Here is a 23,907-nt window from a genome sequence, read left to right as displayed (position 1 = left end):
TAAATTAAACTTAAAGTTTTATCTCTCGTTTATTTGTTTCGCCATTAATTTTTTATTTTGAAGACAATTACTTATGCCAATCCTTATCATGATGTTATACCTATGTTATTTTGCATTCATTTAAATTACTCATTCCACAACTAATTCAAGTGATTATTTGTTGTGCAAGTTTTAGTTCATGTTAATTATTTAATTAAAATAAATTAGATAATTAAAGACACTTAAGTACCAATAATAGAGTATCTGCTGTTACACACTTACACAATTTTATCTTTGATAAGTGGCCATCTTATAAATACTATTTGTTTTTTTGGAATTAATAAAAGTTCGGAATAACAAATAGAAAGGGAGGTAATAAGCTCATTGGTTAGGTATACTGGGTTCAAATCCAGTTGCTTAGCCCATAATTTTTTTTTTTAGTTCACTATCACTGGTGATGGGACAGTGTTGTGTGTGTAAAGCAGAGCTTCCCAACCTTTTTCTGGTCCAAGGCACAGTAGTCAGAAGATACCAAACAGTAAACGGCACACATGGAACTGAAATGCTCCCATTTCATTTTGAAAATGACGTATTATGCTCTCAACTAGTTCTGTAATAACAACACTATTACATTCCTACAAAAATACCAAGTTTTCGTGGCAGGCTGTAAAATTAATTACCGTTCTCTGTCAGTACAATTATAACTACATGTATACAGTAGCAATGAATCTTATGGCAAAGAAATCCGTAATTTTAATGCCCCATTATTGATGAAATCCAGAAGGGCCTGTAAATCATGTAAAAATCATGTAAATCCCTAACTACAAAGAAAGTGATTAAAAGCCCCTCTAAATGAGATTAAAGTTACCAAAAACTAAACAGTCAATAAAGAAGAACGGAGAAAGCTATGCGACATATTTTACTACAAAGAAAGTGATTAAAAGCACCTCTAAATAAGATTAAAGTTACCAAAAACTAAACAGTCAATAAAGAAGAACGAAGAAAGCTATACGACATATTTTACTACAAACAAAGTGATTAAAAGCACCTCTAAATGAGATTAAAGTTACCAAAAACTAAACAGTCAATAAAGAAGAACGAAGAAAGCTATGCGACATATTTTACTACAAAGAAAGTGATTAAAAGCCCCTCTAAATGAGATTAAAGTTACCAAAAACTAAACAGTCAATAAGGAAGAACGAAGAAAGCTATGCGACATATTTTACTAATTCTCCATCTTGAATCCTCTTGAAGCAAGTTAACTCCAGGTCTTCCAGTGGTCAAGCTAGATATTGACTAAACTGCATTGCTTTAATTTTTATTATATTTGACTAGCCTATTTTTGTGTTACGTTATTATATTTATCAGAGCAATTGGAAATTAGGGATTAGAAGTACTTAATGTGTGCTAAAGAGATATAGTTTTGTTATTAACTGGGAAAGCTAACTTTTAATGTGTACATATATTTTAGTAAATTGCGTGACATTTGTACTAATGTATAGGTTAAGTACAGAAACTGGAATCAGTGAACGAGTTGTTGGAATCAATTCCAACCCTGGGACTGATTCAAATCCAACGACTCCAAAGGCGGACTCGTTCTGCCCATCACTAGTAAGCACAGAGTCTGGAATCAATGAACGAGTTGTTGGAATCGATTCCAACCCTGGAACTGATTCAAATCCAACGACTCCAAAGGCGGACTCGTTCTGCCCATCACTAGTAAGCACAGAGTCTGGAATCAATGAACGAGTTGTTGGAATCGATTCCAACCCTGGAACTGATTCAAATTCAACGAAGGTCGGCAGTGCTCTGCGAAACAAAGATCAAGTTGAATAATACAAATCTATACTATTACAATACCTAATTTTACTTAGTACAATAGCAGAGAGTAAAAATAAATACTTTCTACAGTTTTATGTATCCTGTATAATATATAGGATATTATATATTACATATAAGCTCTGTAGGTTTTAAGGGCCAGAACTATAGCAAATTTGCATGTAGTTAAACTATGCCGACCTAAGGACTAGGGGATCTTCAGTATTTCACTATTAAACAAGGGCAACTTCACCTTTAGAATATCTCACCGCCATCACAAAGAGCTGGCATCCTCCCCATCCCCTGGGGGTGGCAATATGACCGCCTCCACGTGCCGCTTCCTTGTTATCCTCTCGCTCTACTTAGTCATAACCATAAATTTCTCGGCTGCCCTTAAAAGGTTTCTACTTTATTATTAATAAGTAATTTACACTTATTAACCTAAGTTTATTAATAAAAGAAGGATTTTCTTTTACGTTTTTTTAGGAAAATTGGGAATGTGTGATATCTTCTTAATTTGAAGAAAGATCTACTAAGGAAGCCGTACATTCCCATCACATATTCTGAAGTCCTGTCCGACTGACAGGACATGATTTTAAAATCATCCAAGACAGTTCCCACAGGTCCTTTTTATTTATCCCAATTATGCAGGAGGAGTCCTTACTAGGAAGCGGTTTCATCTGCTCTTTTTAGGATCCTGTAAAAAAATAGCTCAGGAAATACCCATTTCATGATCTTCAGAGTGATGAAAAGTGCTTTTTTGCAATATCGCAAAAAAAGTTGAAATCTGATTATTGATTTTAAGCTACAGAGATGCTGCGAATAGGGGTTATAGACAAAATCAATCGAAGAAATAAACCATACTTTACTGAATGGTTTTTCAGATCAGATTTTTCACGAAAAACTAAGGGATTATCATCAGCTCAACGAAGTGAATTCTCACGCAGAGATCCTAGGTTGGAGTTCAGTTCAGGTGGCCCGTAGATTTTCTTTTCCTAGAAACTTCCTCTTATAGCTCACTATTCTGTGATATTACTGTAACGAGAGAGCATTGTTCTGAAAGCTGGAAGTGCACCAGAAAAAAAAAGAAGCTAATTCCAACGATTTTCTGGGAAATTGGTCAAATATCCATTAAGTGTACATAGGTTGGACCAATAATGTTTTGTCAGTAACATTTTCCCCAAAATGTAATTCGATTTAGGGTATTTTTGGGAATATGAGGAGCGTAGATAAAGTACTAAATTTAAATAGGATGAAAAAATAATTGCCATTTCAGTCGTGATACATTTATTTTGCCGAGCTTTCGACCTAGGGACTAGGTCATCTTCAGGGCTAGTTTACAAAGTAGTATTTTACTACATTGCAGGATTGGTGTGTCTTCTGTCTTGTCTGTTCATGGACTGAGTGTGATCGGTCTGTGTGTGATAAGTGTTAGGTTGTGTGGAAGTCAGTGTTGCCAATTGTCACAAGTATTTTGTAGTAAGTTTGCGTATATTTTGTTTAAATTGTTCGTGTCTGTTTTGAAATTTAAACTGTTTTCTGTCTTAGATATGTTTATCATTTCTATTACTAAATTTATATAAAACATTGATTGAGGCCAATAGTGACATATTTCCTCGGAAACTTGGACCCATTTGTGTGGCGACGGTGAATCAGAGTTAAGAAGATTTGAAAGGAAGATTTTAAGAAAGATATACGGGTGCCAAAATTGTGGATGGGAGAGTGGAAAATAAGAACGAACAATGAGCTGAGATGAGATTTATCAGGAAAATGACATAGTACAATTCATAAAGGCGAGAAGAATTGAATGGTTGGGCCATGTGGTGCGAATGCTGGGGACAATCGGATGCCTCTCCCAAAAAAACTACTTTTCTCCAAAATGGATGGTACAAGAGATAGAGGGCGGCCCAGAAGAAGGCGTTGGATGCAGGATGTTGAGGCTGGATGTGACTGGGGCGGAAGAGGAAGTCGCTGGACAGAGAAAGAGAGGTTGTCAGTGAGGCCAAGGCTCGATCAGAGCTGTAGAGCTATTTGTGTAAAGTAAAAGATGAAAGTACCCCACTAATCTGTAATGCACTGTCCCAAACTACTATGTTTAAAGCACAACAAAAGTGGAAAAACCAATGCAAAAGGTAGTTAAATTAGAACAGTAAGCAAAGCGGGAAATAGAAAACTTAACGAGGAAACTATAGACTTTCCTACAAATATATAGGAACTCTCTCTTCATATTGCTAGTTTTCGGAGTCAATTACTCTGAAAATAGGTATACAATTACTGTGGTGAAGTTTGGGCTTCCAAAACTAAAACTACTTGGTCTGTAGTAATGTTATAAGTTTAGTACTTGTCAAAGGGTATACAGTTACTGTAATAGTTCTAACAAGAGCGCCCTGTTCAAATAGACAAAGGGCTTCCTGTAACCTCTACTTCCACACATATACACCAAACTAGATTGCGTATGTAAGTTGTCCTTCAGATCAAGGTAATTTACCATACCCCTCCATATATATTATACTACTGAGGTAACTAACTAGGTTTTATGTAATAAATGTTTACTTTAGTAATATCCAAGCAGCTGACGTATGGAAAGCTTCACTAACTTTTAGAAAATTACAAACCTAATTTACAAACTTTAATAGTCTTCGAGTATATTATTATAATTGAATTAATGGTTATTCGTCTGTGTAATAAACAGTAATTTCTATAGATCGCTTCGCTGTTCGTGATCTCTTCTTTTAGGAGTACGGTAATAGGGTATGAGGACTTGACCTTCCCCCCCATACTTGGGCAAAAGGGAGCCATCCTCAGTAATTCTGGGAAGGGAGAGGTTATCCATAATAACCTTCTCTACAGATAGCAAACCCAGAAAACCCAAAAAAGATGTGAAAACATAAGAAAACTTTAGCATATCCAGGAAGTTAATATATAATAACAAAGGAACATCTATGTACTTTTGAAATATGTAAAATTTACATACTTGAGTGATCCTATAAAGTTTCGTAATTACATGCAATGTCTTCTTTGGATGTGTTACACGTCATGACTTCAAAGTGATTTGTAATTTGGTGTGACGGGGGGGGGAATCTTTTTGTTCTTTATTACTGAACATCAAAGCGTGTTACAGGGGCATTTCACTGAAATCATCCTCTTCTTTACATGAACTTGTCAATTTTTGATTCTATGTAAATTCAATTTAAAGTCCATGTTTAATTTTTTAGGCAAGAATATGGGTGTGTATTAAAATAGCGATTCTTTATACACACATAAGTAGTTGCCTATTTTTTCAGGCAGGCTTTACGTCCAACTACCAAATTCGGTGTCGTGGACGGAGGCGACTAGCAAACATACTTTACTATAAATTTCTCATATTAAACATTAAATAAAATCCAAGGCCTAGACCCGGGAATCGAATCCACTAACCAACAACACATCTTAGCTTTGCGAGTCTAGCCTCTATAACCGCCTAACTTACTTTACTATAAATTTCTCATATTAACCATTAAATAAAACCTAAGACCTAGACTGGGGGAATTGAACCCACTAACCTACAATATACCTTAGCTTTGCGGGTCTAGCCTATAGCCGCCTAACATACTTTACCATAAATTTCTCATATTAACCATTAAATAGAATCCAAGGCCTAGACCGGGAATCGAACCCACTAACCAACAATACAGCTTAGCTTTGCGGGTCTAGACTATAAATGCCTAACATACTTTACTATAAATTTCTCATATTAACCATTAAATAAAATACAAGACCTAGACCGGGGGAATCGAATCCACTAACCAACAATACATCTTAGCATTGCGGGGTCTAGACTATAAATGCCTAACATACTTTACTATAAATTTCTCATATTAACCATTAAATAAAATCCAAGGCCTACACAAGGAATCGAACCCACTAAACGAACAATACATCTTAGCTTTGCGGGTCTAGCCTATAACCGCCTAACATACTTTACTATAAATTTCTCATATTAACCATTAAATAAAATACAAGACCTAGACCGGGGGAATCGAATCCACTAACCAACAATACATCTTAGCATTGCGGGGTCTAGACTATAAATGCCTAACATACTTTACTATAAATTTCTCATATTAACCATTAAATAAAATCCAAGGCCTACACAAGGAATCGAACCCACTAAACGAACAATACATCTTAGCATTGCGGGTGTATATCTTCTTCTTTTTTATACTTAGTATACAAAGTAGAAAATTTCATTTCATCGATACAGACGCCTATTAGATTGTCTGAGACTTAAATGGTAGCGAACAGTGCCAAGATTTTTAGATGTGGTTTTTTTCAAGCTGCTGGAATTCCAAAACTCAAGGGCTATTGAAGAAGGGTAATTGGTAATTAAAGTAAGGGCAGCAATTTTCTTTACACTGGTTAAGTTCTGGCGCCTCATGACCCACCAGTGGATGAATCATGCCTTGGTGCAGAGTAACATATCTGAGAAGTAACGTGATCACTGATTAGCACTACTTGCGAGTTCAGTGGAGACGATGTGTACTCAAAAAAAAGACTGTGCGAATAATCCCGTTCTTAGTAGAAAAAGGAAGAGTTTCCTTTCGATGGACTGCGAGGGGACAATGCATAGTCTCTTTTGGCAACAAAGCCTGGGAGTGTCACCCAAGTTCTAATCCAGGAAACTAAGGGAAACCCTGATTTACTGGGGACTCATAATGAATTACGTCAACACTTTACCCTACCTTACATTAAAAATGGTACAAAATATAATATTACGTAATAAACTTTATAATGAAATATTTTATCATTATATTAAATTTCTCACGTGATTAAATTATAATTGATTCTCGGTTTACATGATTACAAAGTTGAAAATCAAGTATAATAAATGTAACACAATCTTCTTTAATTTTCCTACAGCTTTAGGAGCTTTCCAAAGTAATTACTATTAGGGAAAGCTTTTGCGCCGCGGTAAAGCGCTGGAAATTGATGGTGTATGTTTAATTGAGTTCTTAATTAATGTACCGGATATTAAGTAAAATTAGTTGATATGCTTTAAAGTTCTTCGGGCCCAAATATTAAACGTTAATTCCTGTTATTGGCAGACACATTCAGTTCTCTTAGTGAGGCTTTTGGCAATTCTGTGAAACAGCTGTTAATTAGGTGTGAAGTGGGCGTTGACAAAAGAGTTCTAAACCAAGTTCCAAAAAGTCATTACGTCATTATTAGCCCTGACTGTGTGTGAACACGCGACTATGTTTTTTTAAAAAAAATTACGCAACGAGGGGAAAATCGTTAAAAAAACAGCAGAATTCACTTCCGCTAAAACAGGTGCGTCTTCCTGAGTGTGGGTTATTAGTTCGATCAAGTGCCATCCTGTAGTAGGGTTTCAGTAGAGCGGAAGTGCCACTTTTCATCTTAGTTTTCTTTCACTTTCTAATATTCTATTGAAATAAGAGAAGTTATTGCAAGCGTGCAGTTTATTTAGAGTAATATTTCAACGGAAGATAAAATTTCAAATTTAATATTTCCCTAAAGTGCCAACAGAGGGTACTAAGATACGTCAAATTTATCAAGCGGAAGTTCCACTTAACTGAAAAGCTTTTCCACTATTTGAAGTTATTTTATTATATTTTTTTTAAAGACTCCCATTTTTATTAAAACATCATTTTAAGATTAAAAAAACAGAAATCTCCAACATATATATATTTGTATAGAATTTTTTAAATAAATAAATTTTTTATTTTAGGGAAAACTGGAAAAATAAATGGCAGATTTTCTATAAAAATATCTTTTCAAAGAGATGATCGCTTTTCCAGGAAGTTTTCACACAATGCTTTCAATTCAGAGAGAGAGAGAGAGAGAGAGAGAGAGAGAAAAGTAACGTTAGTGGAAACGCATGTATTTTCCTTTATGCAATTAACGTAATTGAATTTTCTTTGTACCCAAGTTGTGTAAAAATAATAGTTCGCTTCAATATGTATCGTATTCATTTTAATTAAAATGTGAAAATTCTGAAGCAACGGAGTAGCTAAGTGGTTAGCGAAGGCTGCATCCGACGTGAAGGTCGTGGGTTCGAATCCAGCTGCTGGCTCTCTTAGTTTTTATTTATCTTCCAAGGAGCTCACTGTCCCTGTGGTGGTCAGTGTTTTTCTGTAATGAGAGAACAATATACGGGACAGTGCACTGAAAAAAAACAAAAAAAAATGGTGTGACCACTCACATGACATTCTCTAAATAAATACTCTTCTGATTAGTTCTAACTGACGCTCTAAACGTTTGACTCATATTTAATTCTCCTACAAGGAGTTTATCCACTCCAAACTGAACTCTCTCTGAAAAAATTATTGAAATAGAAGCTATAGATCCTAGACATTTGCAATTAGTCCTCTTAGGGGGTTGCTTTTGAAAAAAGAACTGGAAAAATTAATGTAGTAAAGAAGTATTTCAACATCTTTAAGACCAATATGTTATTATGGCATCCACCAATATAACTAATTTGACTTTCGGTAAATTTTCGAGTTATGATGATAGATGCACCTACTAATTTGGTAAAACCATTTTTCCGAACTGACGGGAAACTCAAAGCCAGATATTTTCGGTGAACAACTGAAGATAGAAAAACTCAGCACAATAATACGGAATGCGCGGAGTTGGTCTAGTGGTCAAGAGAGTGGCTTTATAATTGGAAGATCACCGGTTCGAATCCCGCGTATGACTAACTTTTTATTTGTTAGAGAAAAAAAAATTGTTTATATTAAAGTATGAGCTCCTGTCCCCATCCACCGACACCTGATTGGTAGTTTGGACGTTTAGCCCCGCCTGAAAAAATAGGCATTGCTTTACTTTTTTTTTTTTTAAATGTGCCGATTTACAGATCAAAACAAATACGTCACTTCAATGACAATAATTTTATTCCATTATGTTGGGAAAGTATTTTTTTTTATTTTTTGAGGAGTGGTTAGTGTCAGGTTAGTGACATTGGTTTTTGATTGGTAAATCATTAATTGATCAAGTATTTGGATTGGTTGGTGTGGTTTTTATTTGTATCCCAGAAGTGCCAACATTGGCCGAGAGTTAGAGTTGGCTTCAATTTGGGATAATACGACTTGATGACATAATAATGTGCATCGAGGCTTCACCAGTATCTGTGTGTGTGTGTGTGTGTGTGTGTGTGTGTGTGTGTGTGTTAGTATTTGAATGGTACATCCCTCTCATCCCAACCAGCTATCCCATTGAGAACAGCATCCCCCCCCCATGTCTATCCCATCTAAGCTAATACGGATTCTCCCCACCCTCTTTATAAATGATTTAGCTATTCCATCTATGTCATCACCAGCGGCCAATTCTGCCAACATACATAACCGCATTAATTATGCCCAGTGTGATATCGATAGATTGACAACAATTAAAAAGCTCGATACGCTTTTCAACGATAAATTTTCTTTTCAACGATATCTCTGCTGTGAAAAAATGAATTCATTAAAAACTATGGAATTTTTTTGTTATCATTATCATTATTTTTAGTTCGAGATAGTCAGAGATAACTAGTTAATCTTCGTGTATGTGTATCACACCCTTAACTCAAAAATTAAAAAAAAAAATTTGCAGAATAGATATTCAGAATAATAAATATTCTATTCCAAAAATAAATCAACCGAGAAATTCTTCTCAGTTGATGTACAAACTAAAGTAAGCATGAAGTTAGAGAAAATCAATAGTAGAACAACCAATTCCAAGATTCCGGAGCTTACAACCATAATAAATAGAATAAAGCTCAACTTGTAATACGCTTATCGTTAAACTTAACACAAAAGTAATTATACTAACTTAGTGGTTAAATAGAATTCAATTTCAACATTTAAGTTAAAATTTATTAAAGTTCAAAATTTTAGTTTAAATTAAATAATGTTTAATTAAAAATGTTTTATTATTAATTAAATTAAATTGTTTATGAAGTTTATTTATTAAAAGTGCCATGAAATGTAGGCCTAAACAATTAGATGTTTGTTTTATAAATTTATAAACTATAATAAATATTGTTTAAATTGAGGCCAGTGTTGGTCTAGTGGTACGATCGTCGCTTTGTGTGTAGAAGATCCCCGGTTCGAATCCCGTGTGTGTAGCTATGTTTTATTTGTTAGAAAAAAAAAATTGTTTATAGTAAAGTATGTGCTTCCACCACCCCCCCCGTTCGAGACACTTAGTCAGTAGTTTGATGTACGCGATTACTTTACTTTGATTAAATTTCTTGAAGTATAAAATGAGCAGCCACATTTGAAGGATGGACTCCACAACATTTAGAATATAAGATTGCACACTATAAAAGGTGTGAATACAAAAATAATTTGAAATGTAGCTTCAAACGTTTTCAAAATTCTATCTTAAATTTCCAATAGTGACTCATAGAACAGGAACAAAAGTCATATTTAAGGAATGATATGCGTACGCAAAATTCGTGGCAGAATATAACTTAAATCACAACACGCGACAATCTAATTAAAGCACAGTTCAGAATACCCGAAGTAACGTGACTTCGTAGCAATCGCCTACAACATATTAGTATAGCTTCTACAAATTCCTCCCACCAGATACCATGAGAGGCATGGTACTGGATATATATAGTTCACCTGGAACTGGCTGCAGAGCATGGACTGCTGAACAAAGAACGTCTTATTATTAGTTGAAAGCCAACATGATACTTGGCAAAAGATGAACTATGATTATACTAAAAGAACTTGTGTTGTCGGTCCCTTGAAACTTTAAAAGAAAGCACCGGGATAAAATTTGTGTTAAGGGATATAAGGAATAATGGATTCCTGTCATGTTTGCTTCCTGGCCCTTTTGCAGAGCCAAATTTATAGAAATACCCTTTCCTAGAAGGGTCATGTTTTGCCCTGGCGACTGAGCTACAGGCTACAACGTTTGGGGCGCTTGGATGGTGGATCATAGTTTTCGTGGTAGACTAACGGTGATTGGGTTTATAACCAAGACGATTGCCGATAAGGGATTCATAAAGGATATAAGGGTTTAAGGGATTCCTGTCATGTTTGCTTCCTGGCCCTTTTCCAGAGCCAAATTTAGAAATACCCTTTCCTAGAAGGGTCAATATTAATGCTACTAAATATTAAATAAATTTCAGAAGTCGAAAGGAAGTAGACTTGTCATATCCGTGGAAATTATCGCAATATTATGAATTTCAAGCTGAGTCATTTAATGTACCACCGTCAAGTTATTAACAAGTCCACCGGTGACTCCTAGGTAAGGGATTCGAGGAGGCAGAAGGGGCGGCGGCCATTTAACTTTATGAGACGACGTTAAAACGTTTCTAAGCTCCAAACTGTATCAGACTTGGGCTACTATAAATCCTTATTAACAGAGCGAGCTTCGTGCTTAATACTGTATAAATTGGTGCAGGCCTTACTTAGCTACTTAGTTACTTATGTTCCACCGTTCAAATTTCATCAAGCACGTTGACCTTTATAATAATAACTAAAGGGGACGGAGGGGGGCCTCGCTTAAAATCCATCTAAAATCTTGTCATGTTCATTTTGACAGTGTATTTGAAACCTTAAAATAAATCTACACCTTTAAGAGGTTCTTCTACAATGATAATAGTATTAGGAGAAAAGGGATTAACTGAGTGGTTAGCGTACCGTGTGCCCATGTTCTTATCAGCTGATGGCTCTTAAAATTCCACTTCCTAGGAGCTTCTTAATGATCATGAAGAAGAACAGTTTAACGTGAGAACACTATCCGGAGGCCGGCATTGCACTGAATAAAAGCTCATGGGCGCCGATGGCCTCAGATGTTGACGCGCTTTAAATAATCGCCTTTAAGAAATTAAAACGTAAAAACATCCAATGAGCATGCTAAACCGGAAATCCGCTCGAATAAAATAAACTTCAGCTAAGAATAAATATAATATTTCGGATTTTTTTTTTGGGGGGGGGGCAAGTGTCACTTCCGGACCACATAAGAAAGAATATAGCGCTAGGTGTCAGCTATCTCTCAATTCCTTCTTCGCCACTTAAAGTAACTTGGTTTTTCTGTGAACAGTTCTTTCGAGTTTAACAAGGATTTTCCAAATCATGACCAGAGAGAGGTTTAATGGCTGGCTTAAATGTCGATGTGGATGACATAAAAAACGCTTCAATCACCAACTACTCTAGTTTTTCCTGAAGGATTTTCGACCTATCCTTGTACTATTGGATATCTTTTGGTGCTCAACAAAGAATAGATTCATTGATCCGCTCTCTCGTTAGTGTTCAACCTTGAAGAAGAGTCTTGAAGTTCTAGAGGATGCTGTATTTCTTGTTTCTTGGTCATTCCAACACAATGGAAGTACCCGAGAGAGGTGCTGACATTAAAGGATTCACCTTGTCAGTTAGCCCTTTCCTTCTCTAATTGTACTGAAGACAGTTTCCTTTATCGCAGGAATGTTGTGTGAATCAGGATGACCTTTAGCAACTGAAACTTAAGTTACAACTCAAACTATCCAGAAATTTCTATGAAAAGCGGAAAAAGAAGTAATAGTCCCCAGGACATACAAGAAAAGAGGATGGTGCCAACGTATCAGCAACTCTCTCCCCTCCGTCGAGTGTAGTCGATGGTCAAATGGTTGGAGAGGGATGATGTGCACCAGTGTCCCTCGGCTCAATACTGCTTCCCGATGGAAGCAGTAAAGGGAGCGGAGGAGGTGCCATCCGAGTACGAGGTGATTTTAAGTGACGAGACGGCGCTAATGACCAAGCAGTCGATGCGCCGGAAAAAAAAATAAAAATAATAATAGTCCCCAGGATAATTCGGTGTCACTCAGAAATAACCACAGCCTAGGTGGGCCAAATCGTTCCCCATCTCTCGCACATCCTTTCCAGGTGTGTTCTTGGATTCACTTTGCCCACGTTTTAACCACAAAGTGATGATAAGTAAGAGATGGTTATCTCAACCCGGATGAGAGGCAACCCAAGTCCTCCCAAGTACTAGGTCTGTTTGCCTGATCCTAAAAAAATAACACATGTTCGGTGGACATCCTCTCTAAAGGTAAAGAACGAAGTTTGCCATCACCTAAACATAAATTTAGGCCCAAATGTTTTTTCTTGCTACTGTAATCACCTGTTCTTTTTTAAGGCGGGGCCTAACTAATAAATTAGGTGTCGTGGCCAGGAGGTGGAAGAACTGCTTACATTTTTCTGATAAAAAAAAAAAAAAAAATAAGTAGCTGCCACTGGGATTCGAACTGCGAATCTCCCAGTTACAAAAAAAAAACCACGCTTCATAACCACTACAAATCTCTCCCCTTACTTGTTCTATCATAAACAGCTGTAGAAAGAACTTTTATTTTTTTAATTAAGAGACGGAAGTGGAGCTACATGCCAGCTAAGCCAAAGAGGCTCTAGAAGCGCTTTCAAATCAGCTGACTTCCTTCTCGTCCAGCAGGACAAGATAACTCGTTCCTCGCTTAAAAAACGTCTTTTACTAAACGTCTCGACAGGAAGCTTATACGTCATTTTCTTCCTGGGGAGGGGAAGGAGGAATTATTAATTTAAATGGAAATTACAAGTCTTTCAGCTTTTCCACGTCATCAATTTTCATCTTTATCCTGTAATACTAAGGCTCCTGGAGCCTCTGGGAGATTCCATCCTTTATCCATCCTCTTCTTTCACCAGTTCTTTCCATAATTATTGTTTTGTCAAGATTAGTTTTTTTTTTTCTAATTATAAGGGTTACTGGTTTTTTTTTTAACTTCCTCTGCATCATGCCTTCTAGATTAGTTCTCCCAATATTATCTTTAAAAAAAGAAAAGTTATTAGCGTTGTCTTTACAGAATCCGCACAAACAGACGAATTATCTTTGCATCCCTTAAATTCGTTGTCAAAGAGATAGATGCAATTAAAAGCCAGTAGAGCACATTATGGGCACGGTTTTATGGTAATTACGAGAATGTCGCTTTTTTTACTCTTCCATAAATAATGAAGACGAATTAAAGTCTCTCTCTCTCTCTTCCACTCCCGAAATTTTGCGCTCTCTGGACTTTATTTCTCCTGTTCATTAAATAGGATTAATTGCTGGGCAGAGTGAAATTGAATTTTGCATAGAAATTTGTAGTTTACTGCTGTTTGAGAAAAATTACGTGAAATTTCTAGATTTTCATGACGATATATATATATATATATTTTTTTTTGCTCCTGAACTTCTAAAGTGAGCTCAGCCACATTCTGGATATCGCAGCCCCAAAAAAAATTAGGTGTCTAGGATAAACGGTGTCACTCACAACCTAGATGGGCCAAATCGTTCCGCTTCTCTTGCACATCCTTCCCAGGTGTTCTTGGGTTCACTTCCTTTACCCACGTCATAACCACAAAGTGATGATAAGTAAGAGAGGATAATGTCAACCCGGATAAGAGGAAACCAAGTACTCCCGTACTAGGTCTTTTGTTGGACCCCTCGAACACACCAATTGAAATACTCAGAAGGTGTGCTTGCATTGCACCCTTTTTTTGGGGGGGGGAAGAAGACATCCTATGCTGGTGCTTACTCATCACTGATGCTCACTGAATTTCTAGAAATGGTTTCAGGGAAGAACGAGCAAGCTAGCAACCAGAGATAACCAATCCCAGGAGAGCAAATACATCCTACCCCAGATTTTTTGATAATAACCAGAATATAACCTCAAATAAAACAGGCACTTCCAGGATAGCTCCTAGGAAATGAAAAGACATTCGACATCAATGGATACAAAAAAGCGCTCTCCCTACACTTTTCAAGGACAACTTTCCCAAAATTAAGGGACTGGTGGAGAGATTGTTCGGAGGATGTTTAAATTATCCAGACTCCTCTAGGGATGTTTAAAAAAAGGTGTTCTAAAGGATGGTTCCTTCAAATTAAATAGAACCCAAGCCTCTCTAACAGTGATTCTCAACCTTTTTTGGCGCGGCGGCACACTTTTAACAATTTCAAAATTTGGCGCTACAACTAACAATAAGATAAGTTTTAAAGTATTTTACTTATCCCATAATACACTGTGTGTAAAATAGTTGTATGTTTATTTTCAATATAAAATAAAATAATATGTACTACTAAAAACAACAGTATATGTTCCATTAAGGGATTAATTACAAGTTAATAATAAGAATACTTTTAATGAGAAATTTGAGCTTGATGTTTTTTTGATAATTTCATTTATATTTGGTGGTATAAATGATAATGCTACTCTCATATCGTCTTCTACAATTTAATATACAATTTTTATAGGATGAAAAATTAATGTCAGTTTCAGTCATTATAAACTTTATTATGCTGAGCTTTCGACCTAAGGAAAGCATCCATCTTCAGGGCTTTGAGACATATTTACAGTGTGTTAACAATAATTACATTACAATGAATATATATAATGTAACGATTCATTGTAATATAATTAATTGGTAATATAATTGTTAACATACTGTAAATATGTTGCACAGCCCTGAAGATGACCTTAGTTCCTTAGGTCGAAAGCTCGGCATAATAAAGTTTATAATGACTGAAACTGGCAGTTATTTTTTTCATCCTATTGAAACTATGATTCAGTCACCAAAAATAATGAATAGTATAATATAATATAATTTTTATTGTATGCATTTCTAAAAACTTGTTGCGGCACACTTCAAAAACTTTTTGCGGCACGTAAAAGTGCCGCAGCGGCACAGTGGTTGAGAATCAGTAGCGTAGTTATTCCATTTAGATAGGGACAGGGTCCTAAGAAACTCCTCTGACGAACCTCAGGTTTTTCGGGAAAAATCCAACCATTTCTTGGAAGTCAGGACTGTTATCCCACTTTGGGTATGCTACCAAGGAAGGCGCTCTTAAAAATTGAAGTTAAAATTTCCTTTTAGCAAAAAAAAAAAAAAATTGCCTAAGCTAAAAAATCATCTCCGGATATTCCAGCAATTTCCCTGAGGTCTTCTTTTCTAGAGTTTAAGGAACTCCTTTTCACTCCACCCCCCCCCCCCCATCCGTACACAAAGATCTTCTAAATGTACTACAAAAACTGATACGAAATTCAGTCGCAAAGAATGCAGCATCTATGCAGCCAGAACTCCTTACAATGCAAATCAGAAGAGATACATATATCAAGCATGCATGGTGTTCAACACACATATCATTTCCTCCCCGAGGAACAACACTGTTTATTAAAGAAGATTAAAAAAAAAAGGAAAAATTGTTTTTCCCACAGGATCTCATTTGTTTGTACAGATAAAAAGGCAATTTTCTAAAACAAATAAATATTATACCAAATAACCTATTTTAACAAAAGGCATGTATTTAAATAGGTAGGGAAGAAAGAAAACAGTATATATATATATATGTGTGTAAATAGTTATATACGTATATTATATAAGCAGAAGTCACTTTATTGAACGAACAAATATACGTAGGGCGCGCCGGAAGCATAGTGATGGCATTATGATTGGAAAAATGGAGTCACATTGTTTCTTAGAGTCTCATGGTTGTGACGAATACTAAACAGATGTTAGAAGAATTCAAAAAAACAAAAAACTCTTCCTTACACCCAGCAGAATATCACAAGGTAATACCGAGGGGGGGAAAAAAAGGGAAAAGTAGCTGAGGAAATAGAAAAAGAAAAGTTGACTTTCTTTAAAAGAAAAGACCATGAGTTGGAAAATGATATCGCTGTTTGTTAGATGAGCGGAAAACTGATAATAGTGTCCTGGGTGGAAAAAAAAAAAAAAAACAAAAAAAACACAGGAGCAAAAGGAAAATAAGGAGTTGAGAGACTTTGAAGAGGAGGGATTGCTTATTACCGTCCTTTGTTACCAGTTTTTCTATTTATTCCTTCATTTTTTCCCCCATCTTTATTTGTTTCTTTTAAGTTTTGTTTAACATTTTGTTAGATCAGTTTAAAAAAAAAAAAAATTTAAAAAGTCGCCTGTTGTTGACAATCACCTGAACAGCAAGGGCAGTTATCAATGTTAACTAGTGGAAATGAATTTCAAGAAACATGATAGTTTTGAAACTCTCTCTGGTAGGGCTCCCTCCAGCAGGGCTCCAGGTGTTTGGCAATCAGGTGGCTGGATCATGCTGGAGCATCCTCCATCGTCAGTATAGCCTAGAATCTGAAAAACCAGGACACGGGATTGCCATATCTTGCCCCACTCGCCATCATCCAACCAGTTAAAGCAAAGACCTGTGCAACTATTTTCAACCCAAAGTGGTGGCCCAAAATTGAAATTTTCCAAGAATAGAATACTCGATATTCAACATTCTTCCGATACAACTTTGGTATACGTAGGAAATCTGCAGGAAACATCATACCTGTATACAGGCGTACCCTGTTCTTCCTTGTACCAGAGCACTAAGTGCACTGCGTCCCTTGGGTCCGACTTGGTAGAAATGTCGCACGGAAGATAGACTGGATCACCTTCCACTGCCTGGATATGCACCATCCGTACTGGAAAAACAAAACAGAAACATGAGAATGCAAAAAAAGAAGAAGAACAAAAACAAACACACAAAATGTATTATTAATGTAAAATGGATTAACCACTTCTTCAGGGTACTTGGTGTCCCTGAGGGTATCCCAGCCTAACAACTTGAACATGAGCAACATATATTGTTACTAGCCAAAACATTTACACAGTACACATAAGGGCATACTCATCTGTACAAGATTGGGGCTTATTAGCTTGGGAAACCGTTGTGCAGATTGTGTCAGGATGAGGAGGAAACGGTTACTCATCTGTTGAATGGTTGCGCTATGAAACCTTAGATGAAATCCGTACAACATTCACAAAGATATTCTAAATATACTATAAAACTAATACTAAATTCAGTCGACAAGAATGCAGTATAGCTGCAGCAGACTCCTTTGGTGTTTTGAAGACCAAAGGAGATACGTTAGTAGCGCAAAAAGAAAACTAGTAGGGACAGTCCTCAGCCTCTTCAGTAGGGGAGATTTCATCTACTAGATCCAACGAAGAGGGCATAATAAGCCTCTTGTGGCTGCGGTGCCCCACTATTTGAATCCTTAAATACAATACATTCATATTAAACACAATACATTCATATTAAACACAACACATCCATATTAAACACAATACATCCATATTAAACACAATACATTCATATTAAACACAATACATCCATATTAAACACAATACATCCATATTAAACACAATACATCCATATTAAACACAATACATTCATATTAAACACAATACATTCATATTAAACACAATACATTCATATTAAACACAATACATTCATATTAAACACAATACATTCATATTAAACACAATACATTCATATTAAACACAATACATTCATATTAAACACAATACATTCATATTAAACCCAATACATTCATATTAAACACAATACATTCATATTAAACACAATACATTCATATTAAACACAATACATTCTTATTAAACACAATATATTCATATTAAACACAATATATTCATATTAAACACAATACATTCATATTAAACACAACACATCCATATTAAACACAATACATCCATATTAAACACAATACATTCATATTAAACACAATACATTCATATTAAACACAATACATTCATATTAAACACAATACATTCATATTAAACACAATACATTCATATTAAACACAATACATTCATATTAAACACATTACATTCATATTAAACACAATACATTCATATTAAACACAATACATTCATATTAAACACAATACATTCATATTAAACACAATACATTCATATTAAACACAATACATTCATATTAAACACAATACATTCATATTAAACACAATACATTCATATTAAACACAATACATTCATATTAAACACAATACATTCATATTAAACACAATACATTCATATTAAACACAATACATTCATATTAAACACAATACATTCATATTAAACACAATACATTCATATTAAACACAATACATTCATATTAAACACAATACATTCATATTAAACACAATACATTCTTATTAAACACAATATATTCATATTAAACACAATATATTCATATTAAACACAATATATACACAACAAGACTATGATGTCTTGGTTGTGAAGCAAAGAGCCAAAGAGACCCTGTGTTTGGGTAGAAATCAGATTACTCTGATCACAGTCTATTCACGGGGCCATGGTAGGTTTAGGAAACAGTTCTGTACAAGGTGAGGCTAGGAACCGTTGTGCAGATTGTTGATCAGGAAGAGGAGGAGGAAACGGCCTCTCACTTGTTTTTCAATTGCGCCTATGAAACCTTTGGTTCTTTGAGACTGAAGAAGATATTAGCGCGTAAAAAGAACTAGTAGAGAAAGTCTTCAACCTCTTTAGTAGGGGAGGTTTCATCTACTAGATCCAAAAAAAATGGGAAGGCACAATAAGCCTCTTATGGCTGCCGTACCGTGGGGCATAGGTCCCGTCTCGAAAATCTTATCTAATCTAAATTTTAGGTCGTAACTGTACGTTCATTATATCCCTGCTTTGCACTTTCATTCATTATCAGAGGTAACGAGTTTTTTTTTTTTTTGCAGAGATTTGGAACTGAATTTGTATTTTAGAATTGTCCTGCATATAAGACCCCTTCCCCTATTTTCCTGCAGTGCTCCTAACAGAATTTTCTTGGGAAATTTTATGGAAATAAAAGATAAATTATAGGTAAATACAAATATGGAAAAACTTTTCCCGGATCATTTTTGAGAAAATCTTAAAAAAAAAAAAATTGATTATAATATAAGACGAATTCCTTTCGGTTGAGGAGCTTTGACCTTTTGAAGTTACAGTGGAGTTCTCAGATGTTACCGAATCAAAATTATAATTAAAAAAAAACTCAATATTGATATAAATTCCTTATTTACAGTGACAGAAAATAATTAAAAAATTTTTAAAGATAAACGTTCATAAACTCTTTAATTAAATCACGTTTTTTCAATAACTCGCAAAATAAAATCAGATAAAATAATTATTACGTCCTTGATCTTATCATTCATTGTCCTGAAATTACACACACATGTGTATATATCGTATATATATATATATATAGTGGGCAGCAACTTCAGTAGTTTTAGTGAAGTCCTTCAAAGCTGTTCAGCAAACGTCTACAAAAACGTTTTTGTTTTCGTTTTTCCAGGATGCAGACGTTTTATTGGGTTTGCGCTTTGCTGTTATTTATAGCTCAGGTAAAATTAAAAACATTTTCATTTCATCAATCCATTGACTTATTTAAGAGTTATTCATTTTATTCATGGAGCATTTGAGGGGATATTTTTTTGGGAGAAAAAAAAAAAACTGGGAAACTATTGGACTATGAAGAGATGGGAATCAGTAGTCTGGGGATAAAATCTAGATTTAATTCACATCTCCTCTCGCTAACGACCTGGCCAAATTTACTAAAAAATTGCACCCAAAGTTAAGAAGCTGAAAGGGTTTTAGTAACCGTTGGTAACCAGCTAGGCTCTGCAAAGAAATCTGTGGAAACCAGACAGAGAATGCCAGGAACCTGCTGAATTTTTCTAAGAAATAGTACTCAAAGTTAAGAAGCTGAAAGGGTTTTAGTAACCGTTGGTAACCAGCTAGGCTCTGTAGAGAAATCTGTGGAAACCAGGCAGAGAATGCCAGGAATCCTGCTAAATTTTCTAAGAAATAGTACCCAAAGTTAAGAAGCTGAAAGGGTTTTAGTAACCGTTGGTAACCCAGCTATGATCTGTAGAGAAATTCTAGGAAAGAGGAGAATTGGAAATTAGGGATACCTACCGCTCTGGACAGAAAAATGCCAGACATCAGATTAGATATATTCCGCCTGTATCACCTTCTTCTTTTTTAAGGAATTCTCAGAGAATAGCTGGATAGAAAGAGGAGTTTGCAGTTTTTGATGAATCTCTTCCTGATTTCAAACATCACAATGCCTCCTTCCTAAACGCACGTGTTATGCAGTAAAATGTAAACAAATCGTAAACATGGTCGAATGTTTCCCAAAAATAGCTGGTCTGTTTCTTTTTTGCTAACAGATGTAGAGGTACACAGCGCGCATGCGCCAAATGCCGATCGCAGCACTGCAGCGGCCGAATTTCAAAACAGTACTTGATTAAAAACAAAAAGCATGCCTCGTATATTTACCGGATCCAATGGCACCATTTAAAATTTTAAACCAATGATTCTCAACCTTTTTTTATTTTTTGTCGCGGCGGCACACTTTTAACAATTTCTAAAATTTTGCGGCGGTACCCTAACAATAAGATAAGTTTAAAAGTATTTCACTTATCCCATAATACAGTGCGTAAAATAGTTTATGTTTATTTTCAATATAAAATAAAATAATATTGTACTGCAAAAAACTACAGTATAGGTTTATTAAGGGATTAATTACAAGTTAATAATAAGAATACTTTTAATGAGAAAATTTGAGCTTGATGTCTTTTTTGATAATTACAGTTTATATTTGGTCATATACATGATAATGCTACTCTCATATCGTCTTTTACATATTTAATGTATAATTTTTTGTTGTATGCATTTCTAAAATTTGGGCGGCCCACTTCAAAACTTTTGCGTCACGCAAAAGTGCCGCGACACAGTGGTTGAGAATCACAAATGTCTACTTCATTTTCTAAGTTGAAATAAACGCATTGTAATGTCTAATGTTTTTCTCCATTGTTTCAGGTTAAAACTGAATTTCCAGTACTGGAAAATGAGGAAACAATCCAAGACTTTGTGAAATCTTGGGGTTTAGAAACAAAAGATTTTGTTAAAGAATTAATCGAATTACAAACCAATCAGGAAACTCAGCTAGTAAATAAAATAGCCAACAGTGAATTCCTAGTTGGACCTCCATTCATCTTAGCTTTGCAAAAGCTTGACTCATTAAAAGAAAACATCAGCCCAGAATGTTACCAACAAGGATTGCTAGAGTTGAAAAAAGCTAGCGTTTTTCAATTCATAAACTGTCATCGTTTGAAAACAGGTTTCAATGATATTAGCGCCATGCTTAGCGATACATTCAACGTTAGCGTGAAGCTTGCCGGCTATGTAAAGGATTTGTTCGATATATTTCATTGTACTTCGGGTGATAAAATGAAAGATTCATGGTGTTTAATGAAGTATATGTGGAAAGTTAATTTGAATTCCCAAGATGTTTTACCATTGTTCACAGACTATGGCGCTGAAATTGCCAGACTGGCCAAAGAGATCAAAGATATTTATAATTATTGTACGCATGATCATACGGTAGATAAACAGGTGAATACCATTTTGCAACAAACTGAACTTTGCACTCTGGGTCAGTCAAATTTGTAAAAAAATATGCCAATGTAAATATTTATTAAATAAATTTATTTATTATGTAATTAAAGTGTTACTACATCCTATTTTCATGGTGAGGGTTTGTTCCAATCATTTGAGCCAATCAAATTTATTATATTTCTCTTGCTACGTCACTGTAGGCATTTCTATATGAAGCCCAAAAATATTTAGCCATTACAGGACCATTTTTGGAGAAAATATGAGGTAGAAGAAACTACTTCCGTTGATCTCTAACTGCTTAGAGATCACTTGCGAGTCAGCATGTACAGTATGAGACAGAAACATAGCCGAAATCTTAACAACAAATTGATCCCACAAAACAAAACAAAAAAAGTGAAGTAAATGTAATCACCTATTTTCTTTAGGCAGGGCTTAACGTCCAACTACCAATAGTTTGAATTAATTTTTTGTTTTGTTTTCTAAAAAAAAAAAAAAACAGCTTCACGCGGGATTCGATCCTATGATCTCCATCACACAATACCACCGCCTAGAACCACTAGACCACACATGAGCCAACGAGTAAACTGCTATTATTAGTCGATCACAGCCGACAGGAGACGATAATAGTATTGAAGATTCCTTATCATTTTGTCTGGATAAACCCCCCCCAAATTATGATTTACTTGTTTTAGAAACATGCAGAAACAGGCTTCTCATTAATGATAGGACAGTAAAATAAAACCTAAATCTGTATTTTTTCTGTAGTTAATTCTCAATCAATAAATATTATTAATTACAATAATTTTGTTTTATTACCTGTATTTAAGTTTATACAAACCGTTACAGAGAAGTTCACAGAATACATGATTAATCTTTAAAACAAAAAATATATTTCTTAAAATATAGTAAAAAACAAATAAAAATTTATACTTAAAATACATACTATAAAGAATTTAAACTTAAAGTAAATAATAAAACTAAAAAAAGCAAACTCATACTTGAGGCATTGCAGGAAAAGGAAGGAAATAGAAAACAATTTTTAAAATAGGGAAAAATAGAAAACTAGAGTACTGTTAAACACTGAGAAAGAAAACAAAGCTAAACATTTACAAAAATAATGAAGACAAAGATCTAGATATTCAAAATATAAACTACAAAACAAAACATGAACAAGTCTGTCAGACAATAATGATATTTACGTTAAATTAAATCAAATTTTAAATGAATTAAAGGGTCTTCTAATTGTGAATTTTCTTTTAATTGCTTTTATTGTGTAATAATAAATATTATACATTTTTTTAAAATCGTTTCTATTTTAAGGAGACCTATTAAGCCAGTACCTTCAGTTAAGTACTGTTCTAGATACTATGTGACTATATAAGATTCAAATAAAGGACAAACAATAAAAAACTGAAAAAGATCATCTGTTTGAATTTAGGTTACAATATTAAATATTATTAATACGATATTTTGTTGATTTAATGCCCTTTTTCCTCCATTATTACTTAATACAAGTTTGCATGTATTATCAAGATTTTAATTCAATAGTTCGTGACCAATTTTTCAGTGAAAAAGTCGATCCTATATAAGTTGGTACACCGCTGCACTAAGACACGCCCACATCATACTTCCATTCATCTCATTGGCTGATTCAACCGCCCATTTTTTCACGCCTCTTCATTCTGATTCGTTGATTATTTAAACATCAATTATTTTGTAGAAAAATATAGTTTAGATTTTGTCTACTAATATTTCCGTCATAGGTATTTAGTAAATTAATAGATAAGTCAATAAAAAAAAAAAAATCTGTATGAAAAATACAATAAATATTCAAAATGTAATCGTGTTTGTTGGGTAATCTTATTTACGCCTATTGGAGAAAGAAATT

The 23,907-nt window shown here is 34.7% G+C and overlaps 2 protein-coding genes across 2 annotated transcripts in view; one reads left to right on the top strand and one right to left on the bottom strand.

Moving 5' to 3' along the window:
* The window catches only part of side-VII (sidestep VII transmembrane protein), a 494,219-nt gene extending 476,964 nt beyond the window's left edge, over positions 1–17,255 (bottom strand). Inside the window, exon 1 of the mRNA XM_074142232.1 lies at positions 17,092–17,255. Coding sequence (XP_073998333.1) covers positions 17,092–17,222 — 131 coding nt within the window. The 5' untranslated portion in view covers positions 17,223–17,255. The remainder of the gene's footprint in view (positions 1–17,091) is intronic.
* A 2,546-nt stretch (positions 17,256–19,801) lies between these two features.
* On the top strand, positions 19,802–22,128 carry LOC141461298 (uncharacterized). Its single transcript, XM_074142231.1, has 2 exons — positions 19,802–19,960; positions 21,441–22,128. Exons 1-2 carry the CDS (start codon positions 19,913–19,915, stop codon positions 22,071–22,073), a joined length of 681 nt encoding a protein of 226 aa, XP_073998332.1. The 5' UTR covers positions 19,802–19,912; the 3' UTR covers positions 22,074–22,128.
* The last annotated feature ends 1,779 nt before the right edge of the window (positions 22,129–23,907 follow it).

This window comes from Rhodnius prolixus, unplaced genomic scaffold (assembly GCF_049639745.1).
Source record: "Rhodnius prolixus isolate KJV_2025 unplaced genomic scaffold, Rpr scaffold_6, whole genome shotgun sequence".
NCBI lineage: Eukaryota > Metazoa > Arthropoda > Insecta > Hemiptera > Reduviidae > Rhodnius > Rhodnius prolixus.
Note: the sequence above shows the minus strand (reverse complement) of the source record. Positions and strands in the feature narration are given on the sequence as shown.

Bases quoted from the DNA above. Each gene is read 5' to 3' on its own strand.
- LOC141461298 (XM_074142231.1), top strand. From the start codon at position 19,913: ATGCAGACGTTTTATTGGGTTTGCGCTTTGCTGTTATTTATAGCTCAG. The intron at 19,961-21,440 runs GTAAAATTAAAA...CCATTGTTTCAG, and splicing joins TGCTGTTATTTATAGCTCAG to GTTAAAACTGAATTTCCAGT.